The sequence below is a fragment of the Leishmania mexicana genome, chromosome 22, assembly GCF_000234665.1.
Source record: "Leishmania mexicana MHOM/GT/2001/U1103 complete genome, chromosome 22".
In the NCBI taxonomy this organism is placed as follows: domain Eukaryota; phylum Euglenozoa; class Kinetoplastea; order Trypanosomatida; family Trypanosomatidae; genus Leishmania; species Leishmania mexicana.
In genome coordinates, this window is record NC_018326.1 from 369,872 (window position 1) to 389,455 (window position 19,584).

The 19,584-nt window shown below is 61.1% G+C and overlaps 3 protein-coding genes across 3 annotated transcripts; all 3 read left to right on the top strand.

The window, feature by feature from the left end:
- Positions 1-1,543: 1,543 nt before the first annotated feature.
- Positions 1,544-2,620, top strand: LMXM_22_0950 (putative protein kinase; the record flags this gene model as incomplete). The annotated part of the gene is made up of 1 exon (XM_003875500.1): positions 1,544-2,620. The coding sequence occupies one exon, from the start codon at positions 1,544-1,546 to the stop codon at positions 2,618-2,620; it is 1,077 nt and encodes a 358-aa protein (XP_003875549.1).
- Positions 2,621-6,991: 4,371 nt separating this feature from the next.
- Positions 6,992-10,663, top strand: LMXM_22_0960 (putative kinesin; the record flags this gene model as incomplete). Its single annotated transcript, XM_003875501.1, has 1 exon — positions 6,992-10,663. One exon carries the CDS (start codon positions 6,992-6,994, stop codon positions 10,661-10,663), a length of 3,672 nt encoding a protein of 1,223 aa, XP_003875550.1.
- A 2,464-nt stretch (positions 10,664-13,127) lies between these two features.
- LMXM_22_0970 (conserved hypothetical protein) lies at positions 13,128-18,938 on the top strand (the record flags this gene model as incomplete). Its single annotated transcript, XM_003875502.1, has 1 exon — positions 13,128-18,938. The coding sequence occupies one exon, from the start codon at positions 13,128-13,130 to the stop codon at positions 18,936-18,938; it is 5,811 nt and encodes a 1,936-aa protein (XP_003875551.1).
- Positions 18,939-19,584: the final 646 nt, after the last annotated feature.

Below are 19,584 nucleotides of genomic sequence, written 5' to 3' on the forward strand. Positions count from 1 at the left end.
CATTGTTTTCTTGCTCGTGCTGTCAGGCTTCGAACAGATTGCCACGCAGTTTGTGCGAGCCGGCTCAGCGCCACCGTGTACGCGTGTGCGTGTGTGTCGGGAATAGGGTGAGGGGTGTGACGCTCGACTCTCGCTGTGTCGCTGTCCCTCATATTAGTTATCACCCTGTTGCATCTCACCACGTATGCACACACATATATCTATATATTTCTCATCCCAAGCCAATACTCAACAAGGTCACGTCGACGTACGCGCACGTGCACCCACACAGACAGACGTCAAAAAAAAGGCGGTGGAGGAAGTAAGAGGGAAAAAATAACTGTTTAAGGGTTGTCGAAGCAGAGCCAGGGACATTACGTCGTAGAACGTGTTGCGGGTTGCTCTTCGCATTCCCCCCCTATCTTTCTCCCTCCAGTGCGCACACATCCACACAGACACCGTGGCCCATACACCCGCCCCACATCGAAGAGGTGCACGTGGAAAGGGGTGACGAATCGGTGTCTTCCTCTACCACACTCTCTCCTCCAGACCTCAGCAACTTCGTTGTGTGCGTGCGTGCCGGCCGACAGAGAAAAGAACATCGGAAATAAAAAAAACGAACGAACGAAAAAAAAAGACCGAAGTGGACGGTAGTAGAGGTGAGTCTCTGTGGTTGAGTCACACGCGCACACGGAACCCACTTCGCCTCGCCCCCTCCCCCCGGTTGCCATCTCTCTCGGCTAGCACAACCTCTGATCAGCTCTGCAGCTTGTTTGCCTCCCTCCCCTCCCCTTTCCTTTCCTTTCGTTCTTTGCTGCATTTTCGACGCGCTGAGCAAAGGTTGTGTGTGCGTGTGTGTGTGTGTTGTTTGTTAACTAAGTGGACACACTTCGTCTCTACGTCTTGCCTTTCGCAGGTGAGGGAGGTACATGTGATCACCGTCTTTCTCTCCCACACCCACTTTTACTTCCACTCCCAACCGACTGCATAACCCCCAGCCTTCCTCCCCCCCCCCTCCCCCTCTCCCTCCCCCCATCTCTGCGTCTTTGGTCTCCTTCGCGCTCGTCCTGCTGGCTCACGTGCTGCGGTCGTCGCGTCTCTTCGGTAGCGTGAGACCCTCTCCCACTTTCCCCCCCCTCCCTCCTTCTCACCTCACACCCCAACAATTGACATTTTATCTTTGTTGCTCGGTCTTACTTGCTGTACACGAATCTCGTGTTTGTCGAGCCGCGCGCGCCTGTCTGTGTCTGTCTGTGTGTGTGTGTGTGTGTGTGTGTACGTGTGTGTGTGTGGGCACGCGGCTTTCCAGTTCTCCCTTCCTTGGCCGCTTTCGAGGTGACGTTGTCTTCATCTTTTCCGGTGCTGCTCTGTTTTCCTTTTTCGTTGTGTTGGCCTTCTCCGTTTCGAGGGTGCGCTTGTGTCCGTGCTCGATATCGGGGAAAGACCCTCGCATACACCACCGGTAGCCCCTCCCCTCCCCCTCCTCCGCAAGGCCCATCGTGACGCCTCCTAACTTCAGACAAGACAGAGAAGCGCACGTGGCCTGCAAGGGAGAGCGCGAGAGATGCAATTCTCAGTGTCGCTGCCCGAGCAGCAGCCGGTTAACGGCACGAATGACCCCCACAACCACCACTATGTCAACCCCCTCGTCTCTAGCTTTCCGACCGTGGTGGGACCTAAGCTGCCATGCAAGTACCGTGTCCGCCGCGCCATCGGCCGCGGTGCCTTCTCCACTGTGTGGCTACTGATCAACAACAGAACAGGCAAGACGGTTGTTGGGAAGCTCTCCGACGCCTCGCATTCCTCTAGCGCCTCCAAGGCGTTTGCCGAGGCGGAGGTGGAGAACATGCGGTGCTGCAACCACCCCAACATCATCTCCCTCATCGAAACCTTCGAGGCGGGAGAAAAGTCTCTGTACATTCTGGAGTACGCCAACGCCGGCGATCTGCAGGCTCAGGTCGACACCCGCGCGCAACCGCCACCTGGTACGAACGACGGAACCCCGATTCCGTACCGTGAGGATGAGGTGCTCGTTATATTTGCCCAGCTCGGCCTCGCCATCCGCTACCTGCACGACCGCCGCATCATGCACCGCGACCTCAAAACATCGAATGTCCTGCTGACGCGTAGCGGGCTCATCAAGCTCGGCGACTTTGGCTTTTCGCGTCAGTATCAAGAGAGTGTCTCTGGCGAAGTCGGCAAGACGTTCTGCGGCACGCCCTACTACTTGGCCCCGGAGATGTGGCGGCGACAGTCCTACAGCTACAAGGCGGACATCTGGTCCCTTGGAGTGATCATGTACGAGCTACTCGCCCTCAAGAAGCCATTTCAGGCAACGAACCTGTCGGACCTGATGGAGATGGTGACGCGGCAGGGCAGCTTTGACCCGCTACCGGAGGATCGGTACTCGTCCGATATGATCTCACTGGTCAATCAGATGCTCAGGGTGGACCCAAGTGAGCGCCCGAGCATCAACGACATACTTGCCTTACCGCTCTTTCAGCAAAGGGGGCTGACGATACTCAAAATAAATGTGCGACGCATCAAGAGCCTTGACGTGGAGGTGCGGGCGCGCCTTGTAGAAGACGTGGAGGCGGTGCTCGGAGACAACAACCTTTCCTCCGAAGCATCACCGCTGTGACAAGGCGAAAGAAAGAGGTTGTACGTGTGTCTGTCCGTGAAGGCGTGCGTGAGGACATGACCTTTTTTATTTATTATTACTGAGGGGATCGACGGGGTGGAGGAGGTCGCTCTCCTATCCGTGCACCTGCTGGCGCGTGGACAGACTTTCAGAACCGACAGCGTCATGAGCGTCGACGTCAACTGCGCGGATCACAGAGTCGGCCGTCTGTCCCAGGCGTCAGGCCGACATCCTCGGGAGCCGCGCTACGCAATGCGGCATGCCCAGCGACAAGAGGCACTTGGTGGCCGTCGCCCCAGACGCGGAAAGCAAGGCTGCTGGGCTCGTGAGGCACACGTGGCTTCGCGCTATGATCTTGCAGGCAGTGCCCTGCCTACGCACATCGCGCTGGCGCTGCATGGGCCTCCCCCACCGTGTGTCTGCCGCTGCCCCCTGTGCCCCGTCGGAGCGACGTGCTGTGAGCTCGTTGTGCGCCGGCAGATGCTCATCGGCGGGCCCCCTTCGGCTGGGCACGCCGCCGCCCTGGAGCGTGCGCCACAGTGCGGATGCTGACCGCGTGGGTGGAGGCGTGCGGCCCACCCGGGTCTCCGTGTGGCGGCGGTGGCGCCGCGCGCGCCCGGGGAAGGGGCGGGGTGGGGCATGCAGAGGCCGCCCCGCGCACGGCCCGATTCAACGGCAGGCGGCTCGTCCGAGACGGCCGGGATGAAGCCGTGGCGCTGCAGGGGCAGGCGCGCTGCGACGGTGTATGTGCGTGGATGTGTTGACTTGTTCGTGGCAGGGGTGTGGACAGGTTGAAGGCCGAAAAGTCCTTCTGTGTGCACCACGAGCACTCACAGCCGTTGCCATTCCGGCCCCCCTCCGCCGCCTTGTGCCCTGTCCGCGCGTCCTCCTTTTGGCCTCTGCCGCGAAGCCATTCTCCCGTCGTTGCTGCAGTGGTTGTTGTGCCTGCCCATCACGTTGAGTAAGACGGGGAAGGGGGCAGCGAGGCGTACGCCGTTGTCGTTCATTTTTGTGTTGTTGTTTCGTGTCTGCTTGCCTTCTTCTGTGTTGCCTCTGTTTCTCTCTCTCCCTTTATCGATATATAGATAAACGTATATATATACATATATATGTGTATATATGTATGTATATATATATGTGTATGTATATGTATGTATATATACGTATATGTTCATACATGTGCGTGTACGTCTATCGCCGTCGGGCTCGCATCGCATGAAGGATGCGGTGGAATTTGCCTCTTGGGAGCATAGCGAAGTCTTTTGTTGTTGTTGTTGTTGTTCTCGTTGTTGTGGATGGGGATGGGGATGTTGCTTTTCGGCCCTTTATCACACTCATGGAGTCACTCCCCTGGTGTATCGCATCTTTACTTTTTCCCTTTGTTTGCTTATCAGGTGTGGACGTGGACGTGTGCGTGTGCGTGTGCGTGTGCGTGTGCGTGTGCGTGTGCGTGTGTGTCACGGAGTCTCCCTTTGCCTGGATGGCGGGCGGTGGTGGTGGTGCGGGAGGGAGGAGGGTGGAGGGGAGCTTTTTATTCTGCGTGTATGTATACTCGACTTCGTGCTTGCGCGACCGTGTCGCCGTCGCCGTTACCAGATTTTGTTTGCTTGTTTCGTCTATTCCTGTACGCACACACACACACACACACACACACACACACACACACGCAAGCCCGCGGAAGGGAGGGCACTCACTTGTCTCGCTCTGTGTTGTGCCAGCAGGTGGGCCTGTGGGCGTGTATTCGACTACTCGCACATTCGTTCACCACGTCGCTGTACCGCGTGCCCTTCCCCCTCTCCCTGTCCCTCTATCGCTTGTTTACTGGTACGCTGGGCTTCCCTTTGTGTGTGTGTTGGGGGAGGGGGTGGAGGGGACTGTTGCTGTTGTTGTTGTTTTTCGCCTCTTGCTGTCACGACTGCCGTTGTTGTTGTTGAAGCGATCCCGTCTGCTGGGGACCTCCTCCTCCTCCCTTCCCCCGCGCGCCATGGATGTCGACGCACCCTGCCAGGATTTCATTTTGTTGAGTCGTTCTCTCTCTATTATTTATTTATGCAACACATATATATGTGTGTAGATTGATCTCGCTGGCCGTTCCTTTTTCTCGCTGCCTCTGTCAGACTCTCCTGCTCCCTCCCTCTCTCCCTACCCTCCCCCCTTTCTCTCGACCCTCTCTCCAGTCGACGCATCACGTCGTTGCGCATCCCTGTATGCGTCCACTCGTGTGGAGGGAGGAAGGGGGATCTGCACAAATCTATAAAGTAGCACGCGCTTCTCTACGAGCAGACGAACAAAACACAGTCGCCGGTGCACACAGAGAGAGAGAAACAACAAAACCAACATAAAAAAGCGAAGAAAAAGGTACACACACACGCACACACACAGGCAGACAGACAGAGAGGTACAGGCACATCCCAAGGCTATCCCATCCATGCAGACACACACACACGCTTGCATGCGTGCGTCGAGTCTTGTGGAGGAATGGCAAGGATGTCTGCTGCCATTCACACTGATTCTTTGCTTTCTGTTCTCTCCGTTTTCTGTTTTCATCTTTTTTTATTATTTGGCTTTGCTTCGCTCTCCGATGCCCGCTGCTCCGCCCTCCTTATTGGTGTAAATATGCTTCTTGTGGATGTTGCGGTGTTGGTTGCTGTTACGTACTGCTGTGCCCTCCTCATGGGTCGTCGTCGTCCTCGTCCTCCTCTTACGTCGGCAGAGTAGTGGAGTGTCTTGTGTGTGTGTGTGTGTACACGTCTCTCTGCGACGACACGGCTTGCACAGCTGTTCTTCCACAACTTCGTCTAAACAGAGTCTTTTGACTCAGTTGCGTGCGGCTGTAGAAGTCGCGGTGTAGCGGCTGAGGAAGAAAAGCTCTGGCGCCTCTTGCGTCAGCTTCCGTGCACATTACTTACCCTCCCCTCCCCCTCCCGCATCACAACCACCGCCCCCGCGCACACGAGTTCACCATAGCGACTGCGTCCTCTCCCACATACATGCACACAATATAAAGTCGATTATTATGCGCAAGCCATCACCAAAAAAGAATCAGCACACCCACGCACACACTGCTATACCCCCTCATACCCCGGCAGTAGTGCGCGAGGTAGGCGTGAACGTGCATCTCTGGGTAGGAAAATGGGGGGAGGGGGGCGAGGGGAGGTGGTGATTCATAGATACACTCGCCTCGGCTGGTGAACTCCTGATGCCAGCGGCAGAGGAGGAGGCCGCTGTCCGTAGAGCTGCGGCCTCTTTATCCCACCTCTTTCAGTCGCCCAAGCACACCTTCCCTCTTGCCTTGGCAACCCTCGTGATGGTTCTGTAGTGGCTAACCTTTTTCGTTGCCACTTTCGCAACTGCTTCAGCCTCGCCATCTTTTCCTCTGCTGTTGCTGCTCCTTGTCGTGTTGCTTCCCTCCACCCACCCACACACACACACACAAACCTCTCTATCTTTCCATCCCCACACCCGCACACACAAGGGTGAAACTAGAAAGCTCGCCTCCTTAACGCCAAAGTCGTAGCCTGCCAAGTGCCGGGCGTATGCGCGTCTTACCATTCACCTTCTCGGTGCCTCCTGCATGTATTTCTGCGCGTGCACGCGTCTTTTGTTTTCTTTTTCAAGGCCCCCACCGTGCCTGCGTACATGCGCGTGCGCGCGGCTGTGTTCGGAGCAAGCACAGGTAAGTGAAGCACGACGGCACGCCGGCGAAGTCCTCACACCTCGCTGCACACAAACGACCAGAGGCAAACAAAACAAGAAGGGGCGAAGAGGCGCTTCATCATGGCCACCGAGTCCTCGTCGGTGCTTGTCGCCGTGCGTGTGCGCCCCTTCACGCCGAAGGAGGACTCTGTCTTCTGTACCATTACTGTCCCAGATAGTACCACAATCTCTGTCCTAGACCTTCCAGCGCTCATCCCGAGCTCCACGGCGAGCGGCCTCGTTGCCGGAGGCGTGTCTGGCAGCGCGAACGGAAGCGACGGCAGTGTGTTCACGGCCTCCGTGACACTCGGGTTGGCGAACAGCAGCGGCGGTGTCTCGGTTGGAGGAAAAAGTGTTCACTTCAACTCCTCTAGCAGCATTGAGGCACTGCAGCACTCGTACTCCTTCGACAAGATCTTCTGGAGTGTGTCGCCAGCGGTGCTGCCCTTCCCTCCGCCGCCTGTGCTCGACGCACTGGCTGGCGATGACGACGCAGCCGGCGGTCCTGGCAGTGGAGGCGGGCGAGGGATCACAGTGCCGGGGCTGGCTCACCCTACCAAGGCGCAGCGCAGCCTGCTCACCCAGTACAGTGCCATCGCCAAGAATCTTCCGTGCTTCGCGCGAGCACCGACGTACGATGATCAGCGGAGTGTGTACAAGTTTATCGGGCCGCGCATGTGCGAGGCCGTCATGTCCGGCTTCAACGCCTGCTTGTTCGCGTACGGCCAAACCGGCAGCGGCAAGAGCTACAGCATGATCGGCTCCACAGATGCGCTCTCTGGCGTCACAGGTGCCAGTCCTTCGAGCACCGGCAACCCCAGCCACAGCCCCTCACCAGCGCAGCGTGACTGCCTCACGGTGGAGATGCCTGCGGAGCATGGCATCATGCCACGTCTTTGCTCCGACCTGTTTCGTCTGATGCGCGAGGAGCGCGAAAAGGAAGAGGGTGTCACCCACTCCGTGGAGCTGAGCTTCTTGGAGATTTACTGCGAGAAGGTGCACGACCTCATCGCCGCCGCCTCATCGATCACGGCGGCCAACAGCAACAGCTCCTACGTTGGTACATCCGCATCGCTGCGCATTCGGCAGCACCCCTCCCGAGGGCCGTACGTGGAAGGACTCTCCCATGTCAAGGTGCGCGACGCGGGCGGCGTGATCAAGCACCTCCTTAGCGGGCTGCGCGCGCGCGCGACCGCCGAGACGAACATGAACGAGCACAGCAGCCGTAGCCACGCCATCTTGCAGCTTCACATTACGAAAGTTCTGGCCGACACCGACGAGAGCACCGGCAGCGTCATCACGCGCACACGAACGTGCAAGGTAAACATGGTCGATCTGGCTGGCAGCGAGCGCGTTTCACAGTCTGGCGTGTCGGGCGACCGCCTAGAAGAAGCCAAGAACATCAACCTATCCCTCTCCACCCTCGGCCGCGTTATCCAGCAGCTGTCGGAGAAGCAAGCCGGCAAGAACGTCATCCCTGCCTACCGCGACAGTATGCTAACTTGGCTGCTCTCCGACAGCCTCGGTGGCAACAGTAAGACCATCATGCTCGCCACCGTCGCCCCGAGTGCGTATTGCTACCAGCAGACCTTGAACACGCTGCGGTTCGCCGGCGTGGCTAAGAAGATCGTGAACGTGGCGACGGTGAACGAGGACCGGCACTTCCAGGAGCTGATCGCGGAACTGCGGCGGCAGATTGTGCGGCTCACTTTGCAGCTCGAGAGCGGCAAGGCTGCGGAGGTGCACTTGGAGAAAATCGATGCGTTGAAGCGCGAGCGCGAAGCGCTGCTGGCGGAGAACGACGCGCTGAAGATGAAGGTAGTCTCTGCCACCGACACGGCCGTGCTGCAGGCGCTGCGGAAGCGTGTGAAGGACCTCGAGGCGGAAAACGCGCAGCTAGGTAAGGAGCTGCAAGGGCTGCAGGGGCGCATGCTGACGAGCACCAGTGCCTTGCGCGACGAGCTGGCGAAGCAGCGCGCAGAGGTCATGCAGCTGTACGAAAAGCTGACGAAGCGGGAGGCGGAGGTGACGAGCTGGGCCAACCGCTACCGGGCTCTTGTCATCTCCACCACAACACCGAGCACGGCAGCGGCGAGCGCCGCGGGTGGCAGTGGCGCTGGCGGCGCCAAGGCAGTCGCGGCCACGGCCGGCTCGAAAGAGGCGCTGCGCGCCCAGCAGCAGCTGCAGGAAGAGCTCAAGGAGACGAAGGCCCAGCTGCAGAAGGCAATGCAAGACCTCTCCGCTGCCGAGCGCGCGAAGCAGGAGGCGATTGACGCGACGAAGATGACGGCGACGCACCTGGATGAGTACCGGGTGCGCTACGAGGAGAACAAGCGGCAGCTAGAGCTGCTGCACGAGCGCATGCAAAGCACGATGAGCTTGCTGGAGACTACGCAGTGCGAGCTCAGCGCTGTCAAATCGCACAGCACGACCGAGTCCGCCAAGACGCGCGCCGTCGAGGACGCGCTAGAGGCGACCAACACGGCCAACGTCACGGCCGCAGAGCAGCTAGAGCAGATGCGAAACGGTTACCTAGAGGAGAAGCAACGCAACGTACAGCTGCTGCTGCGGGTGGCGCAGGTAGAACAGGAGCGGTCGGCGCTTAAGCGGGCCGTCACCCAGCGAACAGCGGAGATGTGCGAGCTGGAGCAGCTCTTACTGGAAGAGACAGAGACTTCGGAGCGCTACTACATGCGCATGCGCTTTCACCGATCCGAGCACGAGCTGCAGCATCAGTGCATGGTGCAGCTACTGCAGCTGCGTGGCATGGCCGACCACCACCGCAGTGCAGACGGACTGCTCTGGTCGGCCGCAAGCACCATGGGGGCCTTTCCTAGCCCTCACCCTACCTTACGCCCAGGCGAGGGCAAAGGTGGCCGGGGCACACCAGAGGTGCCGTCAAAACCGCTCTACCGTGATCCTAACTCCGCAAACGCCCCTTCAACGTCGGCCGCACATGAAGCCGCCACCAGCGAACAGCTGCTGCACATGCAGCTCGAGTACGAGTGCCAGCTCGAGGAGCTGCAAGCACGCGCCGCGATGGAGCAAGAGTGTGCCGCGGAACTTGCGATACTTATCGCACAAAAGGCGCGCCTAGGCCAAATCGCTGCAGCTGAACTCTCTGAGAAGCTCGTCGACGCCGAGGACGCAAAGAAGGTGCTGCGTGAGGAGCTGCACTACTACAAGCAGAAGGTGGAGACGCGGGAGAAGGAGTACGCGGAGGAGGTGGCGCAGCACCAGAGCGACAACAAGGCGATGCAGAACGCGGAGATGGAGCGGATGCGATGGGAGCGGAAGGTCGGCGCACTCGAAGAGGCGAACGCCGAGCTCGAGGCGGGCCGCAATTTGCTCATCGCCAAGGTGGCGCAGTTGCAGGATCAGCAGAGCATGTGGCAGACGCGGTGCGCCGAGGCAGAGCGCATCTCTGCGGAGGTGCAAGATCTGCTCTTCCCCGGCTCGTACGGCACCTCCTCGAGCAGTCCTGCGAACAGGGCAGGCGAAGGTGACGGCGATAGTGAGGATCAGCTGCCGAAGCGACGCAGCTACTCAGCACTGCAGCTGGAGGCGTCAATCCTGGCGAACAAGGTGCGAGAAGCTGAGAGCGCGATGGACGCAAGGGCGGCGCTGGAGAGGCAGTGCGAGGAGTACCGCGGCGAGCTTGGTGCACTGCGGGCGCAAGTGGACCAAATGAAGTCGCAAACGCAGGCGGCCCAGCAGCAGCGGGCTCGCAGCGATCAGGCTCAGCAGCACGTCCAGACACACTTCGGCGAAGTGAATGCGCAGCTGGTGCAAGAGATCAGCATCATCACCCGCGACTACGAATCACGTATCAAGCAGCAGCAAGCAATGATGAAAACGCTGCGGCACGCCTTGGATGAGGAGACGTTCACGGCAGACATGTGCCGGCAGTCGGCGCAGCGAGCGGAGGCGGCGCGGCAGGCGCAAGAGGAGGAGCTCCTCGCCACCCGAGAGGCGGCCGAGGAGCTGCGCTGTGAGCGAGAGACCACGACGAAAATGTATCTTACGATGCAGGCAGAGCTGAACGAGCTACGCACGCACTACCATGCTCTTGAGCGACAACTCATGGAGCTGCGCGAGCGGGAACCAGCGCTCTACGTGTTGTTGGAGAAAGGCCTTGACGAAGACACAACAAGCTGGCTGGAAAAGGTACGAGGCGAGAAGCTGCGACTGCAGAAGCAGCGGCACGAGGCGCAGCGGCTGAACTCTAAGCTGCTCGAGCAAGTGCAGGATAGCAACACGCGGCTGCGCGATGTGCAGAAACAACTCACTGACGCCTCCATCGGTGGCGACAAGCTTGCGGAGGACGAAGAGGTCTCTGGGAATTAGCAGTGTCCACCGAACACGCTCGCCGACGTCGACACGGCGGAGCTCGAGGGCAGCCTTTGCGGCGCCGCTGACGCCTGCCGACGCTGAGAGGAGGAGGGGGAGAAGGGAGAGTCCGAGCAACATAAGTCCTTGCCTCTCTCTCTGACCCCTCGCCCTTACTATGCGCACGTCACCATGCATGTGCCCGGTCGCCTCACTTCTGCGCAGTCCAATGACCCTCCCATTGCCGATGAAGGGGAGCCGTTGTGGGACGTATCGGTCGAAGACGTTCGGCGGCATACATACCCATGGACACATGCTCGCCTGCTTGCTGGTCTGTGGTCGAGGTCCTGTGCCCTCGCCGCCGCCCCCCCCCCCCCCCAAAAAAAAAAAATCCTCCTGCATCCGCAGCAACCTTCATTTGGCCAATCGCATGTTTTTTTTTTTTTGAGGGGGTGCGGGGGGGGGGGAGAAAGTGGTGTTCGCGCCGGAACGCTAAGCCACCACCACCACCATCATTCCTCTATCTCCGCTTTCCCACTGTGTGTGCGCTTGTCGGTCTCCCTCTCCCTCTCCCTCTCCCCCTCCCCCTACCCGCCGTGACCGCATCTTTTCGCCCGTAGTTGCATTGCCGGTGCTGCACATGAGACATAACAGGCTTCACTAATTTTTCTTTAGTTGTCTATCTTGCATCCTGCTGCTGCTGCTGCTGATGATGATGATCGTTGTGCCTGTGTGTCCGTGCGTCTGTGCGGTTCGCATTTCGTTGTCGCTGATATCGATGCGGGGCGCAGGCGCCGCCGTTGCCTTGAACTCCACTGTCTCTGCGGCTGACGCTGCTGCGGCTTCTGCTCTCGTTCTCCCTTCTGTTTGTTGTTCTTGTAGAGCTGTGCGTTGATGTCGGTGTTTGTGCCGCGCCATTCGCGAGCATCGTCTGGGTCGCATCCTCATCCGATTGGTGTTCTCGTGCGCTGCCGCGTGTGCGCCTGCCGTCCGCCTTCTCATCTTTCTCCAGTGCTCTTTTTCGCTGCGGCTCCATCGATGTGTTCACTTTAAGTGCGTGTCCCCCCCCTCCCCGTACATTCTTCGACTCCAGCACACCAGCACACCCACAATGTAGCCTAGAAACTATACCCGCACGCGTCATCGCACACACCTTCATCATTGTTACCTGCTTTCTTTCTCGCTCCTTACGTGCCTTTTCTTGGCTTGCACCCTCTCGATCGACGCCTTGGGCACATCAACCCGTATGCGTCCCCCGATCCCCGTCCCCCTCCCCTCACAGCCCACCCTGGTGACGATGATGCCGACGACCCTCGTACGTGGTATCCTCAGGGTCCCGTACACCCCTCTCTATCTCTGTCAAAGTGCCGAACTCATCTTTGGTTGTCACAAAGGCAGACACCCACGACGTAGGGGGTGGTCGGAGCGATGCAGCACCACTGATGTCGGCGGTCGTGTCCTGGATTGGCGCTGCGTTGGAGCGGCCCGCAACAGTGCACGCGCCTGTGCCATCCATGCGATGGGCAGAGTGTCGGCGTGACTGGAACGCGTATCCCACTCCCGGCCCTGACTGCCTACTGGTGTGTGGCGGCTGAGCCACCCCGAATGGGATACACCAGGGGTGGCGACCGGCATGATTGGGGGAGCGGCTGTGAGGCTGCCCTGCGGGGCGGGGTGGTCGAGAGGCAAAGATAGATAGAAACACATTAAGGCTCTTCCCTTCACCCTCCCCCCTCTTCCACGACCGGAGGGAGGTTCAGCGCAGGAAGGCGGGCAGCGCTCGTGCATGCCGGGCCCTTTCTCGCCCTTCCCTTAGAGCTGTATGGCTGCCATCGCCTATTGACTTTATCGCGCCTCGCCTCTCCGCTCTCTTCCGCCTCACGCGCACGCGCATCTACGCGCGCTTCCGTGACCGCACCCGCCGCTCGGCAAAAGGTTCCTCTCACCCCTCCTTCTCCTGTCTCTGTCCCCCGTGTGGCCCAGTTTTGTGTTGCTGTTCGTATCGCTTAGCACCTCGCAAGGAGGGGAGGGGGGGGCACTTTTCTTTTTCTCCATCAGCGCCATCGTTACTTTCCACGACACATCCGCTGCCCTCTTCCTCTTCCGCTGCACAACCCTGCAGTGCCTTCACCTCCTCTCCTGGTCCACTCCGCGTGTGCACGCGCGTGTGTCTGCACCACAGAAACAGAAGGGGGGACGTTTCTCGGTGTACCTGTGCACGTGAACTACACGGCGGGCGCTGTCAGACGGCCTTCACCAAAAAAAAATCACGCTCACTGCCTTATTCCTCTGCCATCCTCTGCCACCAGCTCAACAGCAGCGGATTATGTGTGCGTGTGCGTGCGTTGCCCCTGCCCTCTCCCACACACGCACACCGTCCTTCTTCCCTCTCTCTCGCTGGCCCGCTCTTGTGTGGGGGGAGGGCCTCGAGCCCCGCCCCGAGCATAGACGAGCACAGACATACCTACGCCAGTGAGGGAAAATGCAGCAAAGTCACGCCACTCATATGGTTCGCAACACCGCCGCCGCCACCTCCGCGACGCCGTCCGCCAACTGCGCCAGCAGCGACACACTTTTCCGACTGGAGTGCGTGCTGCTCTTCGCGTTGGATGTGGTGAGGGGTCCGTATATTCACAGCTGTGCACCGGCTCACCCGCCAGAGGCGATACGGTCTTTTTTGGAATCCCAGGCGGCGCCTGCCTCGTCTTCCGCTTACTCTGCAGCAGCGGCGGCGGCGGCGAACCCGGCCTTGGCAAAGGCCTCCGCGGAGATGATAGGCGACGATGTCGCAACGCTCTCCCCAGCTGGATTCCACTGCGATGCGGCAACGGTGGCGCCGTACACGAAGATGGCGAGCCCCGCCATGCACTCATTACCCTCGTTTGAGGCGTGCAGCATCGGTGGCGGTGACGGTGGGCTTCGAACTGCCTCCTTTTCCTCGACTATTCCAACACCCCCTCCAGCGCCGTGCTCCGCATCTTCGCCAACGCATCCACTAACTTCCGCGGTTGATGCCTCACCATCCTTGGAGCTGTGGTCGCTGCAGCACACCGCTCGCACGCCGCTGCTCAAGGAGCAGCAGCTGTCCCCCTTGTCTCTCGCCAACCGCACTGGTGCGGCGGCTGGCTTGTCAGCGTCAGTTCTGGGTGACATAACCGGCGGCGGCACACGCAGCGTGTCCTCGCCGGCGGCACAGGGTCGCCTCGTCGGGCTGAGCGACACTACAGCACAAGCCGAGACGCGCGCCTACGCGGTGGACACCAGCGGTACCAACCACGCCGCCTCCGAGGACAACGCAGCCTTCTCGTTCCCCCCACAGACGTATGCGAGCGAGTTGCCGATGACGCTGCCAAGACCACCGTCAATGGTGGGCTCGTCTGCGTTGGCAGCATCTCCGTCGACGGGTGGTGGGGATGCGTTAGCCGTTGACACAAGCCCGGGCAAATACGGCGGTGAGTCGACACACACCAATGATGGACACTGCCGTGACGCCCGCAGCGAAGCAGCACGTGGGGCGGAGCGGAGGGCCAACGTGGACAGCGGCACTACCCCAACGCCCAGACTAGCTAAGGCACCAGCGGTCACCACGACGACCGACGTGTACTGCTCCAACACCACCTCGCCGAGCGCCACCCCTGTACGCACGCTGCCCATGGCCACCGCTCCCCCAAACGCCAGTAGCAACAGCGGCGTCGCCGTCCCAAGAGCGGCCGCCGAGAGATGTGCAGTGGCGGAAGGCCAGCAGCAGTTCCCGCACCATGACCACCACCCTCAAAGCCTGTTGCCTTCCTCTCCCCAGGTATGGCCATCACTCCATATCGCAACCACAGCTGCGACACGCGGCACTCTGTTGCCGCCAACAAGCACCACTGCGGCAACAACCGCAGCGGACAACGGCAGAATGAGCGGCTACAACGACGTCTTTGTCCCGCGCTCTGAGTTCTGTCGCCGTGTGCTGTGGTTATACCCCGCTGAGTCGGGGCTGCTCTTCCTCTACTACCCCGAAGACATTCCGGGTGAGCACTATCAGCGCAAGACGCTGCGCTACTCCCTCTGTCTTGTCTTCCGCGTCGATCACAAGCGGATGACAATCGGCGATGGCCTGCTGCATCAGCTGGTACACCCATACAGCGTGGTACTCACCAATATCGCCGAGGAGCTGCGCGAGGCGGAGCTGAAGTATGCGTACATGATTCGCGGCCTGCGGTCCTTCGATTCAGCGTCATGGCAGATGTCGAGACTCGCGGTGAAATCGCCCACATCCTCCCTCCCGACTGCTGCAACGACTGCATTTAGCGTGGCAGCGCAGTCACCGGTAACGTCTTTCATGGCCGGTGCGCACGTCGCAGAGGTTGCCGAGGACGTCGACGAAGGCGTGGGCCAGGCACATCCGGCAACGCCGCCAGCGCCCCCCTCCGGTACCCTCCAGAAACCGTACACGCTCGTCCGCGGTCGTGTTACTGGACAGGTCGACACAATGGCACCATCGACGGCAGTCGCGATGACGGTCAGTGCCACCCTCACTGTTCCCTCCAGCACATCGGCGAACCCTAACTTGTACCACCTGCCCTTTCTGGAGCACAGCGGCGCAGTAGCCGCGGGCGGGGATAACAGACCACACCCCCCGACGGAGATGGCGGACCGCACGTCGACGTCGCTCATGTCCTCATCGCAACTGGCGGCGCCAGTGCTTGGCGACGAGCGGACTGAAGCCCACGGAAGCGCTGAGACCGCCACGGCTACTGCTTCTGGTGGCTGCAGTTCGCAGCAGTGCGACGATGGCGCACGTGTCGCTCAGTACCGTCGTGATGGGGACGGCAGGCTGCTGCCATCGGGCGTACACGGGTGCGGTGACTCCTCGTCGCTCGCCACCACAGCGGCCATCGCGGTGGTTGCTGGCAACGCTGTCACCGGCGCCACCGCCGCTGACAGCGGCGTCCGCTCCTCTTCATCGTACCTCACCAGCATGCAATCCTTAGAAATAACCACCGCTCCGCCCTCCTCCTCCCTGCCGGTGCGTAGTCGCACTGTAAGTGAGACGGCCGCCACCTTTCATCCCCCGTCGGCGCAGCCGCAAGCACTAGAGGAGTCGACGAGCATGGCAGCCAGCAGCAGCGCCGCCTGCTCGTCGTTCAGCCTCAGAGGGGCACCGGCCTCCGCCCCTCATGTTGCTCTCAGCGGCGCCGTCAAAGCGCACTACAGCGGAGGCCGTCAGCAGCAGCAGCACTCCACGGCAGGTGCCAGTGTCGCCACCTCACCGCGTGTTCCCTCGCCGTTCCAGGGCCCGGTCCCCACAACAGCTGTGGCGAGCATGCACATCTTGAACGCCTTCATCACCCCACCCACGGAGCCGAAGTGGACGCCGCTGAGCGAGTTGGTGGACGAGCTCTTCCGCTGCCTAAGCTACACCACGGCACCCGACGGCGATGGAGACCGCGAACGAGAGGGGCAGATCGGCAGTCTGGTCGCGGATGGACGCACGCCACTGACTGCGTCGCCGGTGCCTGCCGGCGCCGCCCTAGGACTGGCTGCACAACAACCGGAGGGCGCGCTCGGTGCGGGAATGAGCAAAGCCCTGGTGCAGCGCCAAACCTCCACCACCTTGGCTTCACCTACTGGGCAACAGCAGCAGCAGCAGCAGCAGCAGCGCGGTGACACCAGTGTTGTGCACCTGTCAAACCGGCTGAGCTTCCATGTGCGGCGCATGGCGCCACTGCAGCCGGCGCGCCTCCTCCACTTCGATCACGTCCCTGTCCCGGTCGTCGTGTACGACCCTCAGATGATGGAATGGATGGATATGGCTGTCCACCACGTGTTCCGGTTGGTAGACGGCGTGCGTACCGTGGCCGATCTTGTGTTCAGCGTCGCCATGGGCACCACCACTACGCTCGCAGAGGTGTACGCCGATGCACTTCAGCGGTGCGTCGCGGAACAGCAGGCCGCGCCGGTGACAGCACAAGGCACGACTTCCGCAGGCGCCGGCGCCTCCGCAGCGCAGAGGAGCCCCACTGCCAATCGCGACCGCCCCCGCAGTGCTGCCGTCAAAGCTGTGGCGCCTCTCTCCGCGCCGGGAACCGCTGCGGCGGCCGCGGCGCCGGTGGAAGTGCATGGGTCTGGCGAGCCGGCTGCAGAGGGTGCTCATGTAGCTGGTCGGTCGGCCAGTGCTGCCGGAAGCCCGAGGCAGTCGATTGTTGTGTCCGTTCCGATCGATGTCCATCCGTGCCCGTCGTTGCTGCCTGGCGTTCGTTACCCCGCCCCAACATCGGCGGCGGCGGCGGCCATCAGTGACGGACAGGCGTCACTACCCAGCCACGTCAATGTACGCGTCGCTCCTGCAGCGGCGAGTGGTGCGGGCGCACCGAATACCAGCGCCCCAGTGCGCAGCGGCGCCAACGGTGTAGGAATAGCAGCGCCGATCACATCTGGAGTCCCCAACGGCAGCGGCATCAGCTCTACCGCCGCGTCCTCGCCGCCGCCGCCGCAAATCTCTGTGGAGCTCCCACCGACGTGGGTGGCGACGGCAGGGATCGTGATGGAGGCGCTTCTGCACTTGGAGCTGTGTCACCTGATCAAGGTGTACCGCCCATGGACAGAGCGAACGCTCTACAGCACCACCCACAGCGCGCAACGGGTACTGTGCAGCCTTCACCACCCGGCTCGCCATGTCTTGGGGCACTATCTTCTCTGCATGGCGTGGGCAGAGCGGCAGGAGTGCAGGGAGGAGCGACGCGGCGTGATAGCGAAGTGGAAGCAGATACGGAAAACAAGCGTCAAGGCGCGGCGGGTACCGGTGGCGTCGCATGCCACCACCTCTGTTGTCACCGAGAGGCAGCACGCCAGCACACGACTGGGAACGGCTTCCACACTGCAACAGTCGTCGACAGCCGCGGAAGTCTCTTCACCATCGTCATTCACAGAACCGGCAGCCGCTCTTGCAGTAATGCCGGCAAGCGGTGTCAGCAGTCGAGCCGCCGCCACGAACGCCACTGTCGCCGTGAGGTCACCCGATCACTTGATGGACCGCAGTGGCTGGTCGCCGCCGGCTGCCCCGCGGCTGTCGTCGTCGGTCCCGTGCGCCTCTGAAGTGCACTGTCGTGGACAGCACCAGCAACGGCCACATCCGCCTCCACCCCTGACACCAGTCGCGTATCCCGGGAGCACCCCCATGCCACATTCGCCCCAGAGTGATGCTATGCTGATGGGCGTCGGCGCCACCCAAGCAGGGGTGCTTGACCCGAGCAGTATCGACGCCCACGCCTCCTCAGCTCCGACGAGCTTGGCGCCATCGCCGCTGCGGCACGCGTTGAGTATCGGCGCGTCTGGAAGGCTGCAGATGACTCTCATGAGCTCCCTCCCCGCGTTTTCGCTGCTGCGTTCCGGTCCCACCTCTGGTGCGGCTGTGAGTGGCACCTCGCAGAGGTTTTTTGTGGGGAGCCAAGGCAGTCAAGCCTGCGGTGGCGGCCTTCTGCCGTGCGCGGTCACGGGTGCTTCGTACGGCAGCAGTTATTCGCAGCAGCAGCGACGACACCAGCATCTCTATGAGCACGGCTGCTCCCATGCCACTCCGCTTCGCTCATGCAGCAGTACCAGCAGCAGCGAGGACAGCTGCGCCTCTGTGTCACGCAGATCATCGTCATCCACATCTTCGTCTGTGAGTAGTGATAGCGGCAACTCGAGCGTGTCGTCGTCATCCTCTTCCTCCGCAAGCCCAATGCCAATAACTGCCTCGGCCATGCAGCCGTTGGCCGTGCTGGCGATGGCGGACGCCAGCGCCGTGCAGGCATCGGCGACGCCGGCAAAGATTGGGTCGCCGGGTTTGCCCTCGCTGACGCCGTCCGCCGCTGGAGCAAACATGCTCGCTCAGGGAAGCAAAGGCGCCGCCGCCGCTGGCATCGCCTCCCGTTCCGCGCAGCATCCCCTGAAGTTGCCCAGTGCTGACGGCGCTGCAATCGAGAGGTCCACTGCCGAGCCAACCGCTGCGTCTGCGCTCAGGGCGGCAGAGAGCCAAGCTACGGGGATCGCAGCTGCCGAAGTGGTGCAACGGGAGAGGCGACGCCGCCGCCGACCTCCGCTGAAGGTCTTCGCCCCGACGGAAGCAGCCGTGAGCCGAGCCGCGGCTGCCGCCTTGTGTGCGCTCGCTAAGTTCAACAACGCCAGCGTCTTGTCCGTGCAGGAGGAAATGCGGCGCATCCCGGTGTGGGCCACCAGCTTCAACCACTGGTCCGACCGCTGCGTGAAGGCATTGGTGGAGGTGGCGGTGCTGAACAACTGGTTAGAGGATGTGTCGTCATAGCAGTGCAAGCATCGGTAGTGGGGCACGTCATACTGAACGGCGACGAGCACGGCTTCTCGTGCGTCGATAAGGCACCCACATCAGGTGCGCACTCGTGCTCGTCTGGGTGTGCAAGCGACCATGATCTGCGCGTATTCCTCGGGGGAAAAAAATCAACGAAACCCGTAAACGCTGATCGGAGCTAAGGCGGAGGGTGGGAGGAGGGAGAGGGGAAGTGGCCGGCTCGTGTGCTGTGGCAGCTGCTGGACAGGGATGGCGCGGGCGTCGACGAGCGTGCATGTGTGTGTGTGTGTGGCCCCCGCCAAGGGCAGCACTGCAAGGAGATGGCTCACGTGCGGCGTACATTTTCGGCTGTTCGCATTTTTTCTGGTGTGTATGGCGCAGCTTAGGCTTCTCTGTCATCAGCATCGCACAGGTGGAAGTGTGGGGGGGGGGGGGGGCACACGCCACCGCGCCAACAAAGACGCATGTGCACCTTGCGCGCCTTTGCTCGAAGGATATGGCATGATGTGCACCCGCCTCCCCTACCCCAGCCCCTCTCCCCTCTCTCCTCTTCCTCATGACCGCGGGCGACTCACGCCAGACCATACGCGCATTCCTGTGACCGGTAAGTCTACTGGAACAACAGCTGGGCAACGCAACGCTC